This window comes from Acanthaster planci, linkage group LG13 (assembly GCF_054643075.1).
Source record: "Acanthaster planci isolate LZ-2023a linkage group LG13, COTS_SCS, whole genome shotgun sequence".
Classification (NCBI taxonomy): Eukaryota; Metazoa; Echinodermata; class Asteroidea; order Valvatida; family Acanthasteridae; genus Acanthaster; species Acanthaster planci.
Window position 1 is genome coordinate 6,262,413 of NC_141789.1, and position 23,624 is coordinate 6,286,036.

At 38.8% G+C, this 23,624-nt stretch overlaps 1 protein-coding gene across 3 annotated transcripts in view; it reads right to left on the reverse strand.

The window, feature by feature from the left end:
• The window catches only part of anapc4 (anaphase promoting complex subunit 4), a 123,661-nt gene that overhangs the window by 89,242 nt on the left and 10,795 nt on the right, over positions 1 to 23,624 (reverse strand). For all 3 annotated transcript variants that reach the window (XM_087144836.1, XM_022229819.2, XM_087144835.1), the window contains exons 2-6: positions 19,919 to 20,036; positions 16,914 to 17,025; positions 13,988 to 14,219; positions 13,005 to 13,070; positions 10,997 to 11,117 (exon numbers count right to left, since the gene is read on the reverse strand). In XM_087144836.1, coding sequence (XP_087000962.1) covers positions 10,997 to 11,117; positions 13,005 to 13,070; positions 13,988 to 14,219; positions 16,914 to 17,025; positions 19,919 to 20,036 — 649 coding nt within the window. The remainder of the gene's footprint in view (positions 1 to 10,996; positions 11,118 to 13,004; positions 13,071 to 13,987; positions 14,220 to 16,913; positions 17,026 to 19,918; positions 20,037 to 23,624) is intronic.

A 23,624-nucleotide genomic window follows, 5' to 3' on the forward strand; every position in this document is an offset into this window, starting at 1 on the left:
AGACGTTAGGTAGTTTTAATTTTGACATTCACCATCGGCCTGGTCATCGGCATAAAATTGCCGATGCTCTTTCAAGGGTTCCGTCTAGGTCTTGGGCCTGCATCACAAAGGTTACCCATACAAGAGTAACATGTGCTTCTATTAGCAATGTCTTTTCAGGTTACTGGATCAAAAGTCACACACAAAAGCACTCTCCACCAAGCCAAAATGACCCATGAATGGACAACATTTTAAACAACCAATGACAAAATGAACACCTGTTTTGTCAAAATGTGTGGCCTTTGACAGAAGTGACAAGTTTCTTTTGCTGTCCAGTTTATACGAACGGCTACAACATACTTTTAATGTAGCCAGACAGAAAATTGTTGGTGAACAAAGGAGACAAAAGCGGTTGTATGATGTCAAATTAAAGGGTACACCTTATGCTGTAGGTGACAACGTTTGGCTTTATAACTTTGTTAGAAAGGTTGGATTGAATCCCAAACTTCAGTCTCACTGGAAGGGCCCTTATGTCGTAATGAAGAGAATATCTGATGCAGTTTATTGTATTAAGCATTTGCAGAGTGGTAACAGAACAGTAGTCCATTTTGACAGATTAAAATCGTGTTTTGTTAGAAATGCTGTTGATACAGTAACCCCGAAGGAACCAGAGGATCCCTCTCAGGATGGCATCTTGGATGAAGCTGACATCAACAGTTCGAGTGAACTGGATGGGCAAGGCACACCAGATCTAACCCGGGATTGTGGTGCTCGGGATGCTGATGGGGAAGCTCTGGACATGTCTGCTGAGTTGGATCCAGAGCACACCAATGGAGCCTCATCATGGTTTGATGCTAGCAGATTGCGAGCAATCAGCAAGCGACATACTGATGCAGATCAGCTGATTGACAATCAAGAAAGACATCCGACATCTCCAGACCCACTAATGGCCGAAGACGTCCAACCTAGATCACGTGGATTTTGCTGGCGACAGCCACCACAGTGGATGAGAACTGGACAGTATTTGCTGAGATCCACTCCTCATGAAGAACATGTACAGCTGCTTAAACTCGTGCCAGTTTGGGGTGCACACCAATTCTTGGACACTTGAGAAAACAAGTTTGAACTGTTCATTGGTAATTTGTTGTCACACTAATTCCTTGATGAAGTATGCCGAAAAGGCTGTCGTTCTCTTGAAGATGTCTACTATTTATGAGACCAAGCAGCTTTGTACACAAGCATGTAATACAAGTATTTCAATTTTGCAAATTTATTACCAGAATTCTGATTGCTGATGCAGACCTGGATGTATTTTTTTTGCCAAGGGTACATGATAATGCAAGTGGTTACCTTGAGTTTATGAATTAATTATAATAATGAGGAAGGAAAAAAAAGAGAGAAAATGTGTTTGTGAACAAAATGTTTTTCATTGCCTTTTGATGACTGTCAATGAGTATCATACGTTTGCAATTACAGTTAAGGCCAGAGTAAAGGTTCACACGATGACATGATATATTGATCACACACACGTTAGCGCAATACACGCTTCCTGATATACCGTGCAGGCTGTCCTCAATACACGCACTGAAAGGGTTGGCCCAACAGGGGCGCAACGTGTATTGAGTGAACCGCACGCGGAATGCTCCGAAGTGAAGTCACTAACCCGTGAACGTAAAGAAAGGAAGCGCTGCACGCTCGCAACGGGCATTGCGTTCTGTGCACCACAAATACATATGGGCATGTCTAAAACTGTGGCATACATGTTCAGCCCCTATTAGAATCAAGAGTCCGATGCTTACAAATCCGATCACGATGCACAACGAACTACACTGTGCAACAAAGAACGCAAATAATGTCGATCGGTGCTCCTGACCACAGATATTAATGTCAACACCGAGCAGTCTTTTCACGATGAGTGCCGGCTTAATTTGATTCGGCACAACTGATTCACAAATTCTCAAAAGAAACGGGATTAATTTTACGGTCCACTTTTCAAAAAAACAAAGATATCCCCGCCACCCCCGAAACGATATGGGATCATTCGGAATGCCGATGCCACAACGGATCAATGTAAATCTCCGTAGGCCCTACATGAAAAAAGACGAAATGAATTCACCGGGGTATCCTTTTTTTTCAGCCAGATCGAACCAAATAACATTCAGATTTTGTCATCAAGCATTAAAATTCTTTTCGTGAAAGGAATTCTGGTATACATAATTAAAAAAAGATGATCAAGTGAATGAATGTTTTCGAAAATGTCGAATGCTATGGCGGCTTAAAACGGGCAAGGCCCGAACGGAAACGTAATTGGCCCTGACGTAGCAGAAAACTGATTATGAACGTGTAGTTGGATTCGAACAACACCAGCGTATTTGCACGCTCAATTCAAAATAAAAATTAACTTGTTATGAGTCATGTGAACACCCAGTCAAATGGCGATCCGTCCCAACAAGTCTGTCTTTGCTCTGAAGATATGTAAAGCTGAGTTTAATTTGCATTTGTTGAAATACGTGTACCTCGGCTGTCAAAGCTGCGGAGCAGTCATTTTCCTACTTCCTCACCGCGAAAAATTGTCAGTCATTGCGGGTGAAAATTTCAAAATTCCTGTGAATTGATGTCAGTAAACCCCCTCGTGTATTGGAAATATTACAAAATTATGTTCAAAATTGAAGCTTTAATTTCGGACTAGCATGATCAATCCTGGCCACCTTAAAGTGAGTTCTTTTGGTTTGTTGTTTGATGTTTGTCTTTTTCGTTTTAATATACATGTTCTAGTCTGTTTTTTTCACTCTAGTTTGGCCAAATAAATAATAATAATAATAACCTGTGCGGTTCCCCTCAATGCCCAATGTGTGCATATGTTGCTTAGTCATGGCACCAAACCGTGCAGACAACAGTCAATGCACGCGCGTATCGCGTTCCTGTCACCACGATCAATAGAAGACTAATACCAACTGTTCGGAACAACCGCCCACCACGAGCCTGATCTTAAAAACCTCATTACAATGGAGACTGCACCACACCCAGTCGAACAGTACTGCATGTCCAGGGAAATAGGGATAACCAAATAATGACAAATTTTGTTGTTACGACATAATTTTAATGCACTCTCAGAATGTCTATCCAAAATAGGCCCCATTAATTCGGTGGGGGCTACAAGTGTCTGGACGAAGTGAAATAAAATCACATAGTGCAAGATCACCTGCAAGCCTTTTGGAAATAATGTTGGAAATCCCAGCTGTTGTAATGACCCTTACGGGTACGACTAAGAACAGCAGTAGCACCTATTGAATTATTCAGTGACGATTCAGAATCGCTAGGTGTAAGCCAAAAAGGAAATACATGTCTATAAATTGTGAGCGCTATGTGCAAAACAACATTGAAGATCGTGGGAGTGTGGTAAAGCATACTATGTTGTGACCCTTCTTTTACACGAGTCCCTCATGCCATGCATGCATTCCATGATGTTATGAATTATTTTTAACGCTTAGAAATTAACAAAAAGAACAGTGCATGTATCTGCCCTTGCGGTCTGAAATTCTTTATTCACTCACATCGAAAAAAATGAGTAGAGCATATTACCTTTAACCAGAATTTAAATTAACTTCCCGTCATTGGACTTCAAACATGAATCACAGTGCCCAAACACCAGTGTTTCATTGCTGAAATCGTTTGGACAATTGACTTGGCTCACACCAACTGTTGGTTTGATCAAACTCAACGAAACAGCAACCACACCCGGGGCCTTCCAGGATCCTCAGTATTGAACCTTTTAACCCGTTTCACCTATGGGCGTGGTAATTGTTCACTAATGCTTGGAATTACAGCCGTAATAATTTTTTGTCACCAAACGTCTGTGGATAGGCCCACGACTCTTAAGAGCTTGCCACACGCATTTGAAGCAAGATACGGGACGGAGAGAACCCCCCACAAACAACCACACACACCTTTGTGTTGGTCATTGTTTGATCGGAATCTCAGAAATTCTTTACAGACTTCTAGGGGGAGGGGTTAGGTAACAATAGTCTAAAGTGTGTTTATGGATTGGACAGGTAAGGGGGTACCCCTCCGTCCCATATCTTGCCTGGTATAGCCCCACAGGACAACTTTACAAGGGACAAAGGAAAGCCACCACGAGATGGGCAGTTCAGTGAAATGAAATAGTCAAGTGTCTGTATTATGTCAAATTGACAATTCTACTGATGGAAAACGCCTCATTGCTGGATAGAAATCAAACCTTAGTGCAGGCTAAAACTGGAGACTGAAAGGGAAGAAATTTAAATCTACAGGAAGTCGGGAATATTGGTTATTGTTGAGTTTTTGATCAACTGTAACATAATTGAGAGACTTGGATGTAACTTTATACAGAGGATTCGTATTCGAGGCTTATTCTTTGTGTCATAGAACACTCCTTTCCTGCTTGCTTTGTAAAACAGTTCACCTCAAAATGCAAGAAATTCACTCGATAGACAACAGATATAATCAAATGTAAATTTCAGACAATTGACAGTTTTGCCACCGGGTTCGTCCCGTATTATTATACCATGGAGTACAACGTCTGCGAAGCCATTACTATTGTAAGTTCGAATTTATAGTAATGGCCGGAGCTGGGATGTACTACAGTTGAGCACACTAGCTCTTACCATGGAGCTATAGCTCCATGCACTTACCATTTTGATACATGTACATCTATAACATAAGGACATTTATACCGATTACCACTCGTCTACTCTTTATTGATGCTACAGTCTTTGATTTGTGTTCAGTAATCGGAGAACGCATGTTTCTTGAAAATGATTTAAGCAAAGGATCTTTTCAGTGCTGTCAGAAAGGAACGAAGGAAGTAAAATGACAGTGTTCTTGTGGTAGCCAAACCCTATGTGAACAGGGTCAGCTTCCAACTTGACAGGAAGTTGTGCACTATATTGTGAGCTGCTTTACGTGAAGTTCCGGTGCAGGTGTAAATCGCTTCGCCGTAAAGGGACATCCGCCTCCCGAATGCTTATCCCATGGGCTTATCCCGATTCGTGTTGGATAAGGCCTTCACTTCCTGCCCAGGCTGCCGTTCTGATTAAGTATCACTGCGCTTTCAAATTCCGGTAAAATCTCTTCCAAAATTATTTTACGCATTCAGCTATATCATGCCAGCAAGAATTCCATTTTCTGTTCGAGTAAAAATAATTCACCTTGCAGGGAATGGTTTGTCCTGCAGAAGAATCCGCAGCCAACTTATTGCTGAAGGACACAACCATTCAATTAAGGGAATTAAGGAACTTCTTAGACGCAACAAGGAAACCGGCGAAGTTAAGGATTGTCATCGTACAGGCAGAAAGACCATTCTTAAGGACCGACACTTGGAGATCATCGAAAGAACTCTTCAAAATGATGACGAAGCGACATCAAACGATTTAAGAAACGTCTTAAGAACAGAAACTGGCGACTGGTTTTCTGCTAGAACAGTACGTAGAGCAAGACGGAAACTTGGCTGGGTCAAGACTGGGGCAAAATACTGCCAGCTAATTCGTTTAGAGAACCAAATAAAACGACTGGAGTACGCCCTAAAGTGCATCAAAGACGACGATAAATTTCAAGACATTGTCTTCACGGACGAATCAACCGTCCAAATTGATCGTCATTCAAAGATAACATTCAGAAAAGTGTCTGAAGGTGGGAAGAGGATTTTAAAGCCGAGGGCGAAACATCCCACCAAGGTCCATGTTTGGGGTGGGATCTCATGGAAAGGGAGAACAAAGCTGATGATTTTCGATGGAATAATGGAACAAACATTTTTCACGGACACAATTCTAAAAGATGGTTTGAAGCCGTTCCTCAATGAACATTATCGAAATGGTCACCGCTTCATGCAGGACAATGACCCGAAAGTAAGAGCCATTTTAAGCCTTAGTAATAAAAGCTTGTTGTATGATAGCATGTCTACTATAATTACGGGCGCCAAAATAACCTCATCGTTATTAGGCTTCACAGTAGGTAGGCCAATATGACAATGTAGGAAGAATAATTATAAAAGGGTACATGTAAACATATAATTCCTTGATAGTTTCCCGCAACTTAACATGCATATTGCTGTGTTTAGCATAAAATTCTATGTTATACAACTGTACCTTTCATTCGTGATGTTTATTCATCAACCATGCATGCACTACTTCTTATGAATATAAACTTTCTAGTGAAATTGCTGGATTTTGTCACGGATATTATTTACATATACATATAAAATGGACACAATATTACCGCTTGCTTGTTATTTCATATCCGGTGAATGCTGTGAACGTCAATCGAATCTCCTTCACAGCTACGAGTACCATACATGTATATATTCAGTTGAAGGACATGGTCATAGTACGCTCTTACTTCAAGAATACATGTACAGTAAGCGGGCCCCATTGGAACTTGAACTGCACAGCAGTTAAATTATTATCATTCTTAATTCTAGCACACAAGTATTTATGCCCGGACTTTCATGGAAACGAACAACATCAACTGGGTAAAGACTCCCCCCGAATCACCGGACATGAACCCAATAGAGAATGTTTGGAGTGAGATGAAATGGTTTCTCAGGAGGGTAAGAAAGAATTCATAAAATAAGTTTTTCAACGGGAATAACGGCGTCTGAGGGTTATCACCGTGCAGAATAATCGAATCTTATTGTGCCCGATGCTCTCGCAATAGGAAAACCTAATCAATCTTAAAGTTGGGCAACTTCTGCCCAACTGAGGTTTTGTCTGTAATTACTGGTATAAAAAAGTGTCAACAAACGTACCTCGCTCTTCTGAACGTACATGTGCGAGTACATATTCAGTTTTATTCAGTCCGTACATTTTATGTACAGATCTTAGCATGACTAAAAATGGATGAATTTAACAACCTACGTTTTCGAATGGTGTACATGTAAAGGTTGGGGATCGCTTTGCGTCTTTGCAGTACGGGAAAATCCGAGGCCAAGATCAGTATCTTTCCTCAATTGATGCCAAGGGAACAATATAACCCTTTACCTCTTAGCAAATGTCCATGACACTGAATTAAGTCCTATAGCAAAACTGTATATAAAGTCATTGGGTTTCACAATGTGTACAAAGTCAATGGAAGAATAAAAATCTTCAAAATTAAATAATAAATCTATTTACGATGCCAAAGTGACGTCGTGCTTCTACATTCATCTATACTGATGGTTGTTGCTTGTGTCACGTTTCATTTTCTGAAGTGGTCAAAATTTATGCTATTCTGGAAGTTGAAAAACGTGTACAAAACCTACGGGGAAAAATAAATACTCAAAAATCCAATAAAAAAATCTGATGATGACGTCACGCTCCGGCATACATCTATGCAATAATGACTATGCCTATGCCAACTCTGAATGCTGTGCGACAAAGATAAATGGCAAAAGTGCTGCACTGAAAAAAAAAATGTGCAAAGTCTATGGGCTTTTGGCCCAAAAAGAAGAACCCTTGCCAAAAAAAAAATTGAACAGAAAGGTTTTTTTGCAAAATTGGGAAAAAGCCAAAAAGGAAAAAAAAAATTTAACGAAAACAATAGCTGTTCCCAATTGAGAATTTGGCTTGTTCTTTTCTCAAGCAGGATTCTTTTGTCATGTTGATTAATCTTGAGCAGAGCTCAGCATGCCCTTAGATCAGAGCCATTTACATTCGAATTACTTTGTATTGCTAGAGAAGGGAGGGCCACTCCCTTACATTCCTTCTGCTGAAAACTGGGTTGGGCACTCTATAAAAACTAGAGCCCACTATTGCTTGTCGAATATTTGGGACTGGGTGCCTGGTAAAGGCAACATGCCGTTTTGATTTGTTTCTGTTGCGTATATGAGTTAAAATACAGTTGAGTGCCACTACTGAAACACATGGATATCCTGACAAATTCTGTAAGTTTATTTACTAATCTCCATGCATTTGTGCCCGGTGCCTCATCTCAGCCGTGCCTGTAGTTCCTGTAGTTCTGCTATTGTATAATTTACTGGTTGTGCTGTGAAATTGTAGATGTAGTAATGAGTGTCACCCAAACTGGTCAAAGATGGCACTTGATTCAGTTATTTGCTGGCTAGAACCATGAGCGAATTGGATTGTGAAATACAGTCGAGAAACTTGTTAGGCTGATCCTACTGTACATGTATTTATTTGAATTCATACTGCCAAATTGTAAAAATCCGAAATGATGCAATTATTGTTTGTTCATTTAATGCCATAGGCCATATATAAAACAGTTCTTTTCTGTTTAGTTGATTTGTGTGCATTCCCTATACTGGTGGAGTCCTAATTAAAAGGATTTTGTTACAATGCTATATTGACCCCTTTGAGGGTAAATAATTTAAGGTGAAAATTCATGTACCTACACATTTCCGGGAAAACACTCCCACATCAACAACATGCATGGAAATTTCAATTCAATATTATGCCTGTGTCGTTGTCATAAGTGTTCATAGGCCTATATTACTGGTACTTCCAGAATTCTAGAAGTAGGCCTATATATGTCATGTATAACCACCGTATGATGCATGTTAGTTCTCCGCATGAACAGATGTACTGACATGTCATCAAATGATTTTGTACATGATCTGTTGATCCATAAGCTGGTGCTGCCATGCATCTATATGAGGCCCGCATTGATAAATGCTGTTTGCAGCTATTCCATGTTGCAATTTGCTATTATATCCACTCCCAAGATTGAAACAATGTCAAATTAACACTGCCAAGACACACACTCTCTCGAAATATATTACATCATTATATTCATACAGACGAGTTACTCTTACTTAGCATGAACTACACGTTACAGGGCATTCACACTTGTGGCACGGCGGCAGCCAACAGTAGCTGTCCAATGTGTGCATACGATCTTGAGGCCTAAGGTCACTGTGTATATAACATTGGCGAAAATTAGACGATTATTCTTCTAAAAAGCGCTGTAACTTCACACACATGTACTTGTATCTTAAATATAAATTCTGTCAACCTTGACATATATCTGAAATTGCTGAATTGAAATTTAAAGTTTATCTGCCAAATTTGACTTGAAAAAGTTCTAGAATGATGACTGGAAGCTAGTGTGCATGCAATTTTGTTTGCAAATAAAAAATTCATTAACAATCAATAAAAAAATAAATGTATGAGGTTATGAGGACGTTCAATCGAAAATGTAATTGGAGATTGACTGTTGATGAGAACATAGTGAATTTCCTAACGATCAGACATAGTCTAAAATATAAGTCTTGATTTTGATGATGTCATCATGAAGTAACAAGATTTTCTAACATACCTAATTGGCCTACTGGGGTTCTAGCAAAAAGAATTTTGAAAAAACTTGTTTTGTTCAGGATATACGTCAAAAAGAATGTCAAAATGGCAAAAAGATTAAAAAGCGTGAAAAATTTGGGTGATGATGTCATCATGATGGCACGCAAAGTTCCACCTATAACACCTTTTAATTTGTTTCTGTACAAAATTTCAAACTAATTGGAAAAATGGTTCCAGAGATACCAGCCTGAAAAAGAAATTCAACTTTGTGGGTTTGTCACTTGACAAGTGATGATGTCATCATGACAAATACGTATGTGGCACATACTTGGGTGGTAGTCTACCTTTATGCAAAGTTTGAAAGCAATCGCGTTTACTAAAGTGCCAAAGTGCCATTTAACAATTGAATTTTTCTTAATCATGATGTTATGATTCCATGGGATGTTTCATTTTTTTTAATCAGATTTAATGACCTAAAGCATGTCTCACTTAATCCTAATAACAACAACTTATGAATTTTAGAGAAGTTCTCTGTGCCAATAAATCCGGTCTCCTGACACAGGTCATGTTTTGACCAAGTAAAAATCACCCTAAGTCCTATCCTCCCAACAGGTGCATTGATGTGTACAAATGGGTATTGTGCAATCACACATTTTTTGCCCTCTTAATGCAATTTTTTTTCTCAAAAAACCACTGCAGGCCACCTGTGACATTGCTTATTGTTAGAACTGTGGCAAAAGAAAGCCAATTTGAGGGGTTTCTTTTCATGTCTGTGGAAAGGTGTCTTATACTTCTCAATCGCGAACCAGAGAATAAAAACAATAGCTGCTTCAGCAGTAATGCCGAAACAACTGAAAAAGGACTTCAAAAGGAATAAAGGGAACAGGTCTTACCATTCAGAAGAACGAGAATGACCTAGGGTAGAGAGAATAATGGAGTGATCGAGAAATGACACTGAAACAAAGCTTAGCAAAGGAAAACTCTCAAAAATATCACAGCTGGACATAAACATGTCCATTAGTAATGGTGCTAAAAAAGAGGAAGATCATGGCTGCCACTTCCATAAACATGTCCATTAGTAATGGTGCTAAAAAAGAGGAAGATCATGGCTGCCACTTCCATAAACATGTCCATTAGTAATGGTGCTAAAAAAAGAGGAAGATCATGGCTGCCACTTCCGCCGGAGTCAAGCAAGTGAGGGCGCACTACTGGTTGATCGCGAATTTAGCAAATTAAGTAATGGAATAGGAAATAATGCATATGTATTGGTAATCTGCAAAGGTTGCAGGCAGCAGACTTAATAACCTTACACAAAGCAGCAAAGTATTATTTAGATGCAGTCACACTTCCTTGTGAAGACTGTATCGGAATAAGTGCCTCACACTTTAAAGTCCATTGAAGGCATCACAGAATATAGGTGTTTCACAATAGAGCGCTGTTAAGAGTTTGCAACTATAGGATACGGCCACTTGCAATGTGCATAATTTTGAATGGTTTGACAAGTCCGAATGTGTCAACCAGTAATGCAAGTTTGGAAAGGGTCGGCACCTTTCGTGCATTACGATTGGCCAATGAGTTGCAAACTCTTGGTGGTGCACTATTGTGAAATGCCCATATTGATTGACAATTTGCCGTGACTGAAACATAGTGCCTGTCCATTTCAATGTAGTCTAGGAAACCAAAGCTCTACCAAATATTAGGCCTACAACTGAAAATATCCAACAGAGTAAAGTGTATATGCATGTAAATCCAACCTGCTTGTCTGGCCTTTGTTCTTGACACAGTCTACAGAGCTTGATTTCTCCAATAGCAGCTATGCCATATGCATACAACTGCAGGGTGCCACCATGTAAACCAACAACTAGAACATTAAGGCTGAAAGAACAAAACAAAGAATTCTCAATTTCTTTCCAAAACGGACTTTTTTCTTTTTCTTGCCAATGATAAATTAAGTAGCAAATGCTGTAAATGATTGAAAGCGGCAAACTCTTTAACGAAGGTTTCTACGACTAAGACACAACAGTTGGTCGTGTATCTGCATAAGGCTTGATGGTATTGCATTTTTTTATACCTCAGTATTCGCTACAAAAATACAATGTTTACAAATATCGTAATATTCTTTGAATTGGGGGTATTTCATGTATGTCATCAAAAAGCTGCGGCAATCAGCAGATATTCATTGGGAAAACAAACTACCACTGGTCAGTGTGAAGGTTGTTGTAAATATGGCAAACTCCTAAACTTACATGCAACTATAATCATTTATTTATTACTCCTTTTTCAAATATAAATTACTTATGTGATAGAATAAGCAGCAAAGATTGACTTTACATAGATTGTTTTGAGGTACGAATGACATAGTACCAGAGGTGTGACTGGAACATATAAAAAATACCAGAAATTGCAAGCATGTACAGCATGGGGTCTAAAGCCCACTTAAGGGCCCCGGGAAAATTTGAAATGTAGATGTCCATGGTGCATTTTACAGTCTTCAGGTGCAATTTTTGGCCATTTTTGTCTTGCAATTTAGGCTATGCATACTTTAATTTTAGTTATTCTTTGTCATGTTCATATTTGGCTAAAATTCCTGAAGGTAAAATATGAACAAGTAAAAGATGTACCAAAATTGTAAATATTGAGGTTTGTCGAGTGAGTTGGCCCTTTTCCCACCTGAATGAACAAGGTTTCAAAATTTTTTTCTGATCCTGGTGCAGATTGTGTTGCCTGCCTGTTTAACATTACGGTGTATTCCATTCACGTCCATTTCCACGGATTTGTAACTTGAGGATTGGTCTTGTCAAAGACTGTCTCCTAGTCAGAACCTCTTTGGACAATTGTACATTTATGTTGCACTGACAAGAGAGTTTAGTAATGATATCCTTGATGCCCCGCACATGCAAAATAGAAAATCACATTGTGGGCACCATCCAAAATTGATTTTGCTCATAGCACTGCATGCAGCTTGGGTGTGTTTTTGAGTGTGTACACCACGCATGGTGAATATGTACAACTGTATTGCGCTGCACAATAGCAACAATGTACACGGGGACAGATCAATTGCAGTAAATTTTCGGTCACAGTTTATTTAGATCATTTTTGTCTCATTTTAAAAGTAATATTGATTTTACTGCAATTTCCAGGACTTCTTTAAAAAATGAAGCATTTTCCAGGACTTGCCACGATGGGTATAAAATTCCAGGATTTCCAGGTTTTCCAGGAGGCATGCAAACCCTGTCTGCTACCGTAACAGGTCATGTACAGCAACCAAGTTCAAGTTCAACACAAGTTCCACTTCTACAGGCTTAGGTGTGCATGTACAAAGCGGGGATTAGCGTGTTTAAATGTCAACCACCAAAGGGGAGTTGACGCACTTGGCATTTTAATCTGTCAGCTGTACCTGTCTGGCGAGATAGTGTTTACAAACATTGTCCAATGTGAGTGGTTAAAAACGAATAGAAATGACTGAGCCAGTGGGGTAAAACAGTACAGATGCTACTGTGTAGAGCTATGAAAAACTACACAATTAGAGTAATCTGTTTGGCTTGCAGAAAAAATAAACTGGGAAGAATGCTACTATGAATCAATAAATGTAAGTGCAGTTTTGAACCATTTCCATTTTCAGCAAATCAAAGACACCACACATGCCTTCACCAACAGAGTATTTCTCTTTGTCTCGGAAGGTCACATTTTGTAAAGTGTATGACTTTTAGAAAAATCATGTGTTCATTATTTCTTTGTAAATGAACATTTCATTGTACTTGCCTTTTCTGTCCTTTTATTCGTTTAGCATCCTCAACATTGTCCTCGGAAAAAGCCTTTGCTGAATGTCTGCATTGGAAAAGACAGAGGTGTACATGCACAGAGACCATGTTAGGTGGATTAACTTGCACAAATCTTTGTTGATGATTTCAAAAGATTGGATCATTTCAATACTTAATATTTGCTTGACATTAGGCCAAACAAAAAATAAGTTGTGTTTTCAATTACACAGAAAAATAAATTAGAGTGTTTGGTTGGGTAAATTTCTTTTTTTCTTTCTCTAAATTTTGTATAGCCCAAAAATTAGGGTCGGATGATGGTCTGGCTTTTTTGGGGGGCGTACATCTGTAACAGGTACTAAGTCAGATTAATACTATACATGTGCAAGTCAATATTACGTATCAGCACTGCGACTGAGTAGTAAAGTAGATAGTTGTTGAAATACACACATACAAGAGCCTCCATCTCAAGCCAAAAAGAATTAAAACAATACAATGTACAGGGCGATGTACACAAAATTAGGCTCGGGGAAAGTCACCATAAGTTTTTATATTTTATTGATTTGTCAAATAAAATGATATGGGTTCCGCGTGATTTTCTAGGTTGGGTCAGGTAACCAGAAACAGCTTTTTTTGTTTGGCCTACATGTAACTGGTTGATATGATGATTGTAAAAGTCTATACATAAATCCTAAATATCTTTGTTGAGACACTGCTTATAAGTGTGAGCTTGCTTGGCAAGGAAGTGCCAAAAGCAAAAACAATTACTTACATGTATGTACATCTACACAGAATTTTTATGGCAAATTTTCCTCAGGAAACTCTCAAGATTGTGGCCAAACTTGTAAATATTTGCCATTTGGTGACAACTTTGACCACCTGCTAGAATCATGTACATGTATTTATTACTTAAATTTCTATGCAATTTGCAGTTCCCCTCTTTTTTTACAGAAACATCTTTTTAAATCCAATTTCAGTTGAACTCACATTTTGGCAAGTGGTGGAAGCTTTGGCAGGAATACATCTGAGCCATCAGCAAATAAATCCTGTTCTTGGCCTTTGAGGCTGTCTGTAGTCTTAGTATCCTGCAACTCTTGCTGCTTTACATCAACCCACTGCATGCATGTGATTGTGGATTTAAATTCCATACTATGTAATACATCAGCATTTTCTACACTGCACAAGAGAAGAAGACCACCCGTGTATCCTACTGCCAGAACTGTGAACAAAATAAAACACAAGAAAAAAGCACTGAAGTATCAATAAAAATTATAATTTTAATTTTAAAACTTCATATCGCCAAAGGGTAATTTCTCACTGACAGTTCATCTTTGAGAAAACTTGGCAGGATCAATGTCAGTTGGTCAGGGAGTTAGTTCATTGGGGGTTACATGTACATGTAGGTGGTTTTGGATAAGGCAGATGGAGGGAAGTTGGTTGGGGGTATGTTGGCTTGATGTCTCCAAGTTGATCAGGGGGTATTATCAGTGGCTTATTAAATAAACAACAATGCAGCTAGAGGCTGAACTGCAGTTGATACACATGAAATAAAAAAATATCATATACATGGACAATTAGAAGCATGCAGAACATGAAAACAAACAAAAAGAGACCTAAAAAAGGACATTTACTAAAGACTAAGGGAACTAGCACGGCTACAATATTGAGGCTCTGTATACTGGCCCTAGATGAGATGGTCCTAAAGTGACCAAAAGTAGAGTTGGTCAGGATAAGTTTGTCAGGAGAAGCCTTGGCTAGGGTGAGTGGTTAGTAGTCGAGTTTGTAGGGGAGGACCCAGCCAGAGTGAGTAGTTGGTGGCTGAGTTTGTCGGGGGTAGGGGGACTTGGCCAGAGTGAGTGGTTTAAGTAGCCGACAGTGGAAGACATATTTAATTAGATATAAATTACAAGTACCACTCAGTATGAACAGTAAACCATTAAAAGCAAATATAGAGTGACATGTACAGAGGTTAGATAAAACTTGAGATGTGGCTGTGATGTACAACCACAGAGATGTTTCGGATTTTGAAGTTTTTCAATATGTCATTTCTGGCTACATGTACATGCAATGTTTCCACCAAATCTGACATCATCATCGTGATCATCACGTGAATTCAATATTCAAGTATAACACTTTCCTTTCTAGTTATCTTCAAAGTTGCAACCCAATCAGGCATGTACTTCAGAATATAAAGGGCTTTAAATGACGCACCTTTAATGTCATGTCACATGACCCCTGATGACGTCACAGTGACAATTTTTTTTTCCTGACGCCTTTTTGGGCTGATGGACTTAATATACTCGAAATACAAAGTCAGTCAGATGGATGACTGCCTGTATCTGTGATGTGTGAAAAACGCACATAAAATCTACGGAGAAAAACTGCATCTTCGAATTCATGTCCCATAATCTGCATTTGAATTGAATATCTTTTACAAAATATTACTCTTGGGTATATAGAAAAATCAAATGAAAATTTAGTCTCCTTTCTCTTTAAATTCTCAGAGTAATCCTAAGCCAAAGTTGAGATCAACTAAGTCATTAAGATTGATAACAGTGCATAGTAAAAACCTACGGAGAAAAACCTGAAACTTCAAGTTGTTAAGACATCTGCACTAGTAAGCAGGAGGTCGTGGGTTCGAGTCCCACCCGAGAAAGCTTGTGAATTTTTTCGGAAGCTCTCGGACAAGCACTGAGCATACAGTGTTTATTAATACATACGTTGGGTAAGGGCAAAACCCGTTATAAATTGACTAGATACTGGTATAGCCCTTTTTTACAATAAAGCCAATCTATTTAACACTGTACAGAACTTAGCAAGAGAGTGGTTAGCGGTTGAGATTGTTGGAAGGACTTAGCCAGTGACAGAGTTTGTCAGGGGAGGACTTGGCCAAGGAGTGTTTGGTTGCTAAATTTTCAGGAAGGACTTTGCTAGGGAATGATTAGTGGCAAAGTTTGTCAGGAGAGGACTTGGTCAGGGTGTGTGCTTAGTGGCTGAGTTGTGAGGGGAGGACTTGGCCAGGATAGTCAAAAGGGGGTGAGTTTCTCATGTAATAACTGGTGTTTAGGGATAATTATTCATATTCAGTCAACAGAGGTGCTACTTTTACTTCACATTTCTTTCCCAACGTAAATACTTTTCATTCAATAAGATAGAGTTAATCGTTCAGTTGCAAGGTTTCTTGGACCCTGGATCCTTAAACAGCAGTAAGGAATTCTGTAACATTTACAGTATTAGATGTTCTGTAAATGGGATATTGTCATAAATTTGGAAGGTAATTAGGGTGATGTTTTTTATAACAAAATGGGGTTTATTTTTCAGTACATTTAATAGTGACTCTTTAGTTTCACTCTAGCATCAATTCTAATCAGCACTCTCATATAATCAGTTCTCTTTCTCATTTAATCCAACTCATAAGCGGAATTGCTGTGTTAATATATTTTCTTGCCACATGTACATGTACATGTTCTGGAGCCTAGTGTGCATAGTCCATGGCATAGCCCACATTAATGTTATTTGGGCAACAGCGCCATCTCAGGGTGGAACTGTATGCATCTATATTCTGTACAGTTTTTTGTGTTGTAACTTCAGCTATGCATTATGCATATATTGTTTACGTTTTATCTTTATTTCTTATTGTATTTAACATGGCAAAAAAGCAACTATAGTGGCATAAAGGGCAGTTGTAAGCTGGTTACAACAGGGAGAGAATAAAACATGAGTTGTGTTCATAAACCGGTGTTTAAAACTGGCAATAACAAGTTGAACAAGGGTAAAGCTAAAACCTTACGGCCAACACCCTATAAACATTTGACATTGTACAAAACAAATGAAACCACTTCCATGCAGCCAAGAGACAAGAAGGACCCCATAACAAGCTTCAAAATGCTTAGAACACCGTCAATAAATGTACCTTTGCCATCTGGTCTCCATGACAGTACATTGACCTTTTTGTTTTCTTCACTTGCAGGAGGTGGTAGGACCCATACTGGTTGCTTCTGCCAAGTTAGTCTCTGAAGTAACACCTGCCAAATACATACAGTACACAAGTAAATTTATCAGAGATGTGATATTTCAACTATTATCTGTACATCTCCAAAAGGCTAATGCACACTATTAATGTACATGTAAAATACACATCACAATGTTATCAGATAACATTTCCAAAGCCATTCTTTTTGGGATTTAATCACATTCTTTGGACACAAGTTCGTCAGACAGATTTAACTGGTTTTACTCTTTTCTGGCATAAAAGCAACTTGTAAATTTTGTAGGTGAATGAACATTACATCATATTTGAGGCAAAATGTAACATCTATTTAGTTAACAAAAAAGTCAATATCTAAGACATCAAAGTTTAAAAGTGATAACATACTAGTGCATCAACATTGTCAAGTTTAATAAGCCATTTGCGAGTCAAATTTGAATAAACTCTGGTACATTGAGTTAAATCCGATTGCACATAAATGTACAAATTTGAAGTCTCCATACTAAAACACTGTTGCTACACCTTGTGATTCAGGGTAAGCTTTTGCATAGCAACCACAGACTCTGGGATGGACTGGTTCCTTTGTGCCCTTCTCATCCATTGAGAGCAGTGTAAGGTTGCAAGGCATCTCTTACCCCAAATCACAAGGTACCGGTATACAGGTATAGCAACAGTGTTTTACGATGGAAAATTCAAATTACGTTCACATGAATTTAAAAAACTCAGTCTTCAATGATATTCAATTACAGAATAGTGGCTTTTTCAATACCAAACAAAATTAATGATCCATAAATACCTGCAAACTTGGTATGGACATTTAATACCACAGTATTTTTGCTGTGTTCATGTTTGCAGAATTCTAGTAAAATAAAGGAATACCAGCATATTTCATTCCATTCTTTGTGGTTCAAGTCATTCGGTGTAAAGTCTGCATTGTCATTTACAGTGGAAAGATGTGATTGTCGACTTGGTAACATGAAACCGAAGCAGCTGTCAAAACACCAACTAAAAGCCTTTGAAGATTTGTTTTTGTAGAGTCGGTGGCATTGCTTGCTCGTCTGTTCATTAGAATGGTTACAGTGCCACCACACCACAGTGGCAATATTGTCTGCCTGCCTCATGTGTTGGAGTGGCTGTTCCAACCGAACATCACATATGAGATTTTCTTTGTTTTCGATAACTCCTAATGTGCATTCAACAACAAATATTCTCCTGTGGTGTGCTTAAGTGGGACATACTTATCCTCTTTGAATCCTCATTTTTCCTTTCAAAGGAACAATGTACACAGTGTACAATGTATTTAGGCCCTTTTGGGCAGTATTGGTGATGCAGTAAAGGGTGCCCTCACTCAACTTAAAAAAAATGAAAACTATGCATTTTTCACAGGTATATTGTACATGTATATTGTACATTTATTGATTCTTTATTGAAAATGAGGGAACACGCTTAGGTAGTTTATTATTGCCAGTATGGAAGTTGAATCAGTGCTCATGCAAAAGATCGCCACTGAGTCCTGCATGAGTTTATAATGTCAAGTTATTTTTTAGAGCCTGTGTGAGGTATTTCTTGGTTTTGGTGTACTTTACGCTGTCCCAGTGGAAGTCCTAAACAAAGTTTCACAGGAGTGCATTTTGTTGTGGTCCTAACTCAAGAAGTTGTTCTGTTGATTCCATTGTATAGTTTCATATGTTGGAATAGTGCACCATTCTGGCTCCGAAAATGTAGCCAATTTAATCTTCCTTTTTCATTATTCGATAACATAAATATTTGAACAAATGGATTGATAAATGGCAATATTTATTAGGTTTAGGGGATTTTGCCACATCAAAATCAACCTTCATGCTGGCCCATGGTTGTTTTAGCATTCACAGTGAATGTCGGCTTAGGGCTGCTGCTTTTTGATGATGTAATATCCCCACTATAAAAATACTATAAACCGCAATGTCAGTAAACATCACAGTGATTTTTATCATGGAACCCGCAGTATGAAAAACATGCAATATCATCCAAGCCTTCTATTTTTTTTCACCTTAATACTTCTGAATCTAATTCTAATATGATATGCATACCCTAGGAATTTGGGTTAAAGTGCATTAAATATCTCCCTCAAGTGAAACACAAATGTAAGCCCAAATATGGGCCACGTGATGGGATGCAAATGTTATTTAATTCCATTAAGTTGGACAAATATTTGTCTCCTTCAATTACTAACCCAAATTTCTATCAAGGCATGTTTACCATAAACCTTCTGAACTTTTTCAAACTCTTCTAAACATCTTGGAGAATTTAGATCTGAGAGGGATTGGGTTGTTCTTTCACATGTACATGCATAATCAAGAGCATCTCTGTCTCTTCACTTGGAAAAGTCATTCAGTTTATTTATTTACATGTATGTATTTATATCTGTTCATCCCATAGCGTATATAGCACCAATTACAGGATGATAATGAGTCAAGACCACAATAAAGAAATATTCAGTTTCAGACGTGGGAGGGAAAACCCCGGATAAATGCTTCGGGGAAAACCCAGACTCAGGTACATGTAAAGACTGAAAATCCATTCCACATGAGGACCGAGCTGGATTTGAACCCGGACCGCAGATCGACTGGAAGGTGAGGAAAGAAAAACTACGCCAACCTGACTAACTCCCTGATTGGGAAGTCTCTGAAAATTCAGAGTTGTAAGTCATCAAGCATCATTACAAATTAATCAAGCCAACAAAAAGTCATCAAACCTGAAGGTACAAGTTATTTAAGGTGGCTTTCATTGTTTATCCCTTGCAACTTCAACACAGGAGACTTGACTTGTGATGCAACTAATGATTCTATTGCACTGGATTTGTTGAGGATCTCTCACTCAGCAGCAGCTACAGAATGTCAACTTCCAGCTCATCTTCTTGAGCTTGACGAAAAATGTGAATGCGTACTCACCTCTCCATTAACGTTGGCTAAAGCTACCAGATCCATACGAGGAGACCAGCACATTAGTGACACCTCTGTAGCCAGACTACGCTCCTCAAGCTGCCTGAATGCATTCAGCATGGTGGATCTACATACATACAAATGTACATACACTGTAGATATATGTCTGACTAATGTACATTTGAGTGGGACAACCCTAGCCTCTTTTTGGTAACTGTAACTTCTGGTACAATTTGGTGTACATATACAATAATAGAATCAATAAAATATGTATTTTGGGGGGAGGGTTAGACTTCAGAGAACAACTTTCAGTCATTCTTGCAAATGGTTGTTTGAATTAGGCAATATTTTATGACCCAACCATTAATTATAGAATCAGTTCAAAATGAACAATCCTAAAAAATGGTCAGGTTCTTGAGGTACATGTATTACATTAACAGCCCTTTTTACAATCATACCACAATGTTGATTTAAAATGCAAATTTTACATAAAGTTGGAATGGAATGGAAACTCAGAGCAATGGACAATTGTGGATCATCAACATTTTCAGATCTCTTGATTACATCAGCATTCTAGTGTAACCAAGTAATCAATCAATAGAATTGAAGTCTAAACACACTTCAGTTTGGCAAAATTTTAATTTCTCATTTTAAAATTAGAAAAATCTACGATAACAAATCAGGCCAAGTTGGCCTAAAATTCAATAAACGTATTAATGTTTTTGTCCTTCCTGACTTCCATTTTTTGACATGTTTGATGTGCATTTTTCCAGGTACAGGCTGCAATTACATGTATAAAGGAACAGTTTGGCAGATGCCATAGAGCTCAACAAGTCCTACACTGAAATAATCTTAAGACAAAAGAGTTACAAAACTTTATAAAAGTATGGCCATTTCTTTTTCTTACAAACTTTGACTGTCACTTTGAATCGGTGGTAATACATTGCAGAAAGTTCACCCTTGATTAGCGACAACTTTTGCCTCAAATTACATATTCTATTTCTATGGAGCCAAGTACCAGACATATTCATTTAGTATTACATTTTACATTATGTATTTACCAGTTGGTGATATAATGCTTGCATGAAATTTTTTAACAATTTATGAATTGTTCTTTTGGATTTTTCTCACTGCCTCGATAGTGGACTTGTGATGTAATGAAAACTAGAGATACATGTATGTTTGTCAGCAGACAAATGCACTGTTTCGGCTTTCAAATAAACAGTCTTTTTTCATGTTAAAGATAAGTAAAAGTAAAAGTTTCATCAAAGTACCAAGCTCAAGTCAATGATCAAATAAAATGTGTTCAAAACCAATGGAGAAAAACTGCACTTTTAATGTCACATGACCGATGACGCCACATAGGCCTGATTGATATCACGATAATTATCAAAAACCGTGATTTTTTTTCAAATCGAATATCGAATCGAGCTTTTTTTTAAATCAAAATATCAAAAAATTGGATACTCCTAGAAATCTTGTCTTTTTATTTCCACTGCTTTCGTCTCATAGTTTTCCCGGAGTTCAACAAGAACGTAGCATCAAGTCACTGATCAGCACCGCAAGTGCACACTCAAGGGAACCATCGGCCCAGGATTAAAGCTGTCTCAATACCTGTGCCAATATGGGACTGATCTTTACATGGCAGTTTGATGAACATTATTCCAAAATTCAAACAATGTACTCAAAACAAAGTAACACTGACATGAATGTTTGGAAAATATGACTTTTGGCACATACAGCCATAACCTAATTTATGTAAAATAGTGGGTGTGCCCAAATGCATTCGGTTCCGTGGTACTATGTGGAAAAAGAAAGCCACTCGGAGCGACAGGGGTCTGTATGATACAAATTCCCAAAGATCTACAGAAAATAACTTCTCCTGAATTCCCTGAAATAAGGCAATTCTCAGCTCATGTTACGTCTCTTGCATCGCCTGGTAGACAGCTCCTTTTACCACGTGACAGTTATCTGTTTGCTGCTCCTCGCTTGTACTATTTTCGACACCCAATATCGTTTGAGATTTTCATGGACATGTGTGAGGGGCTTGCATATGTAAGCGCGTTGGTAGTTCACTTGGCAGCTGAACTTGACTTCATTGGTTTTGTTCCACCTTACTTAATATTGTGGCTGCAGATGCTTTTGACAGTAACCAGCGATGCAGGATGGCACAGCAGGCGATACCATAATTTCGTTGTTTTTATTTCGCATGTGACATATACTTTAAGGTTCACCGTTTTCACTCACTGAAAATGGTTAATTTAGTTTTCTTCTGGGTCTGGGGACATTAATAAATAAATAAAAAATGAATTCCAGTTGGGTTTGCCTCGTGAAAAGTAACATTTAGGCCAGTACATACATCACAGATTGGCAACGTTTGGGGATCGGACTGTGTGATTAGACTTTATTTCATGCAGACCTTGTAACGCACCAGTGGCAGATGTAAACCAAAAAAAAAAACCAAAACAAACCTAGAACGGCAAAGCCACCTTGGCTTGCTGCTTGTTACGAATTTGAATTTCTTTCCTGTAATAACAGGAAAGAAAGAAACATCCAAGTTATACAAATATGGTTACTAAATTAAACAAGAAAATACTAACCAAGCTTCATCAAAATTTTTACAAGATTGATTGACATGCGACTGCAATACAGATGTACAAGATATTTATCGACTTAAGCAATAAAATTCAGTGTACTCTAGGAGAAAAACCTCGTTAGTGCTGTGTGCAAACTGTGTGTTGAAAGGCGCCTGTCGTTTGAAAGTAAATCAACAAAGACCACCAACAAGGGAGATACAGGTACAAAGGCTTCACAGTTCTTTACAGGAGAGAGGAATGCCTATAGAATGTGGGTCCAGTACAGTCAGACTAGACCTGGATTATATTAGCCATGCATTTGTGAGTTTGATGGATGGTGCATAATTAAAATTCCTCTAAAGTACAGTTTTGCACTTTGTATCCAACCCCATCATCCTATCCTATACAATTCTACCCCCATCATCCATATCCCATCATCCCATATCTACCATGTCTACTTTGACTCCACCCCTAATCCCATCTATCTCCAATCCCACATCCACCTTATCTTTCCATCCATTCCTACTCCACCCCTCCATCATCCTATCCACCTCCTACTCTGCCTCCTCTCCATCATCCTATCCATCTCCTACTCTGCCCCCTCTCCATCATCCTATCCATTTCATCCTCCACCCCCCTCTCCATCATCCTATCCACCTCCTACTCTGCCTCCTCTCCATCATCCTACCCATCTCCTACTCTGCCCCCCTCTCCATCATCCTATCCATTTCATCCTCCACCCCCTCTCCATCATCCTATCCACCTCCTACTCTGCCTCCTCCCCATCATCCTATCCATTTCATCCTCCACCCCCTCTCCATCATCCTATCCACCTCCTACTCTGCCTCCTCCCCCATCATCCTATCCATTTCATCCTCCACCCCCCTCTCCATCATCCTATCCACCTCCTACTCCTGCCTCCTCTCCATCATCCTACCCATCTCCTACTCTGCCCCCTCTCCATCATCCTATCCATTTCATCCTCCACCCCCTCTCCATCATCCTATCCACCTCCTACTCTGCCTCCTCTCCATCATCCTATCCATTTCATCCTCCACCCCCCTCTCCATCATCCTATCCACCTCCTACTCTGCCTCCTCTCCATCATCCTATCCATTTCATCCTCCACCCCCCTCTCC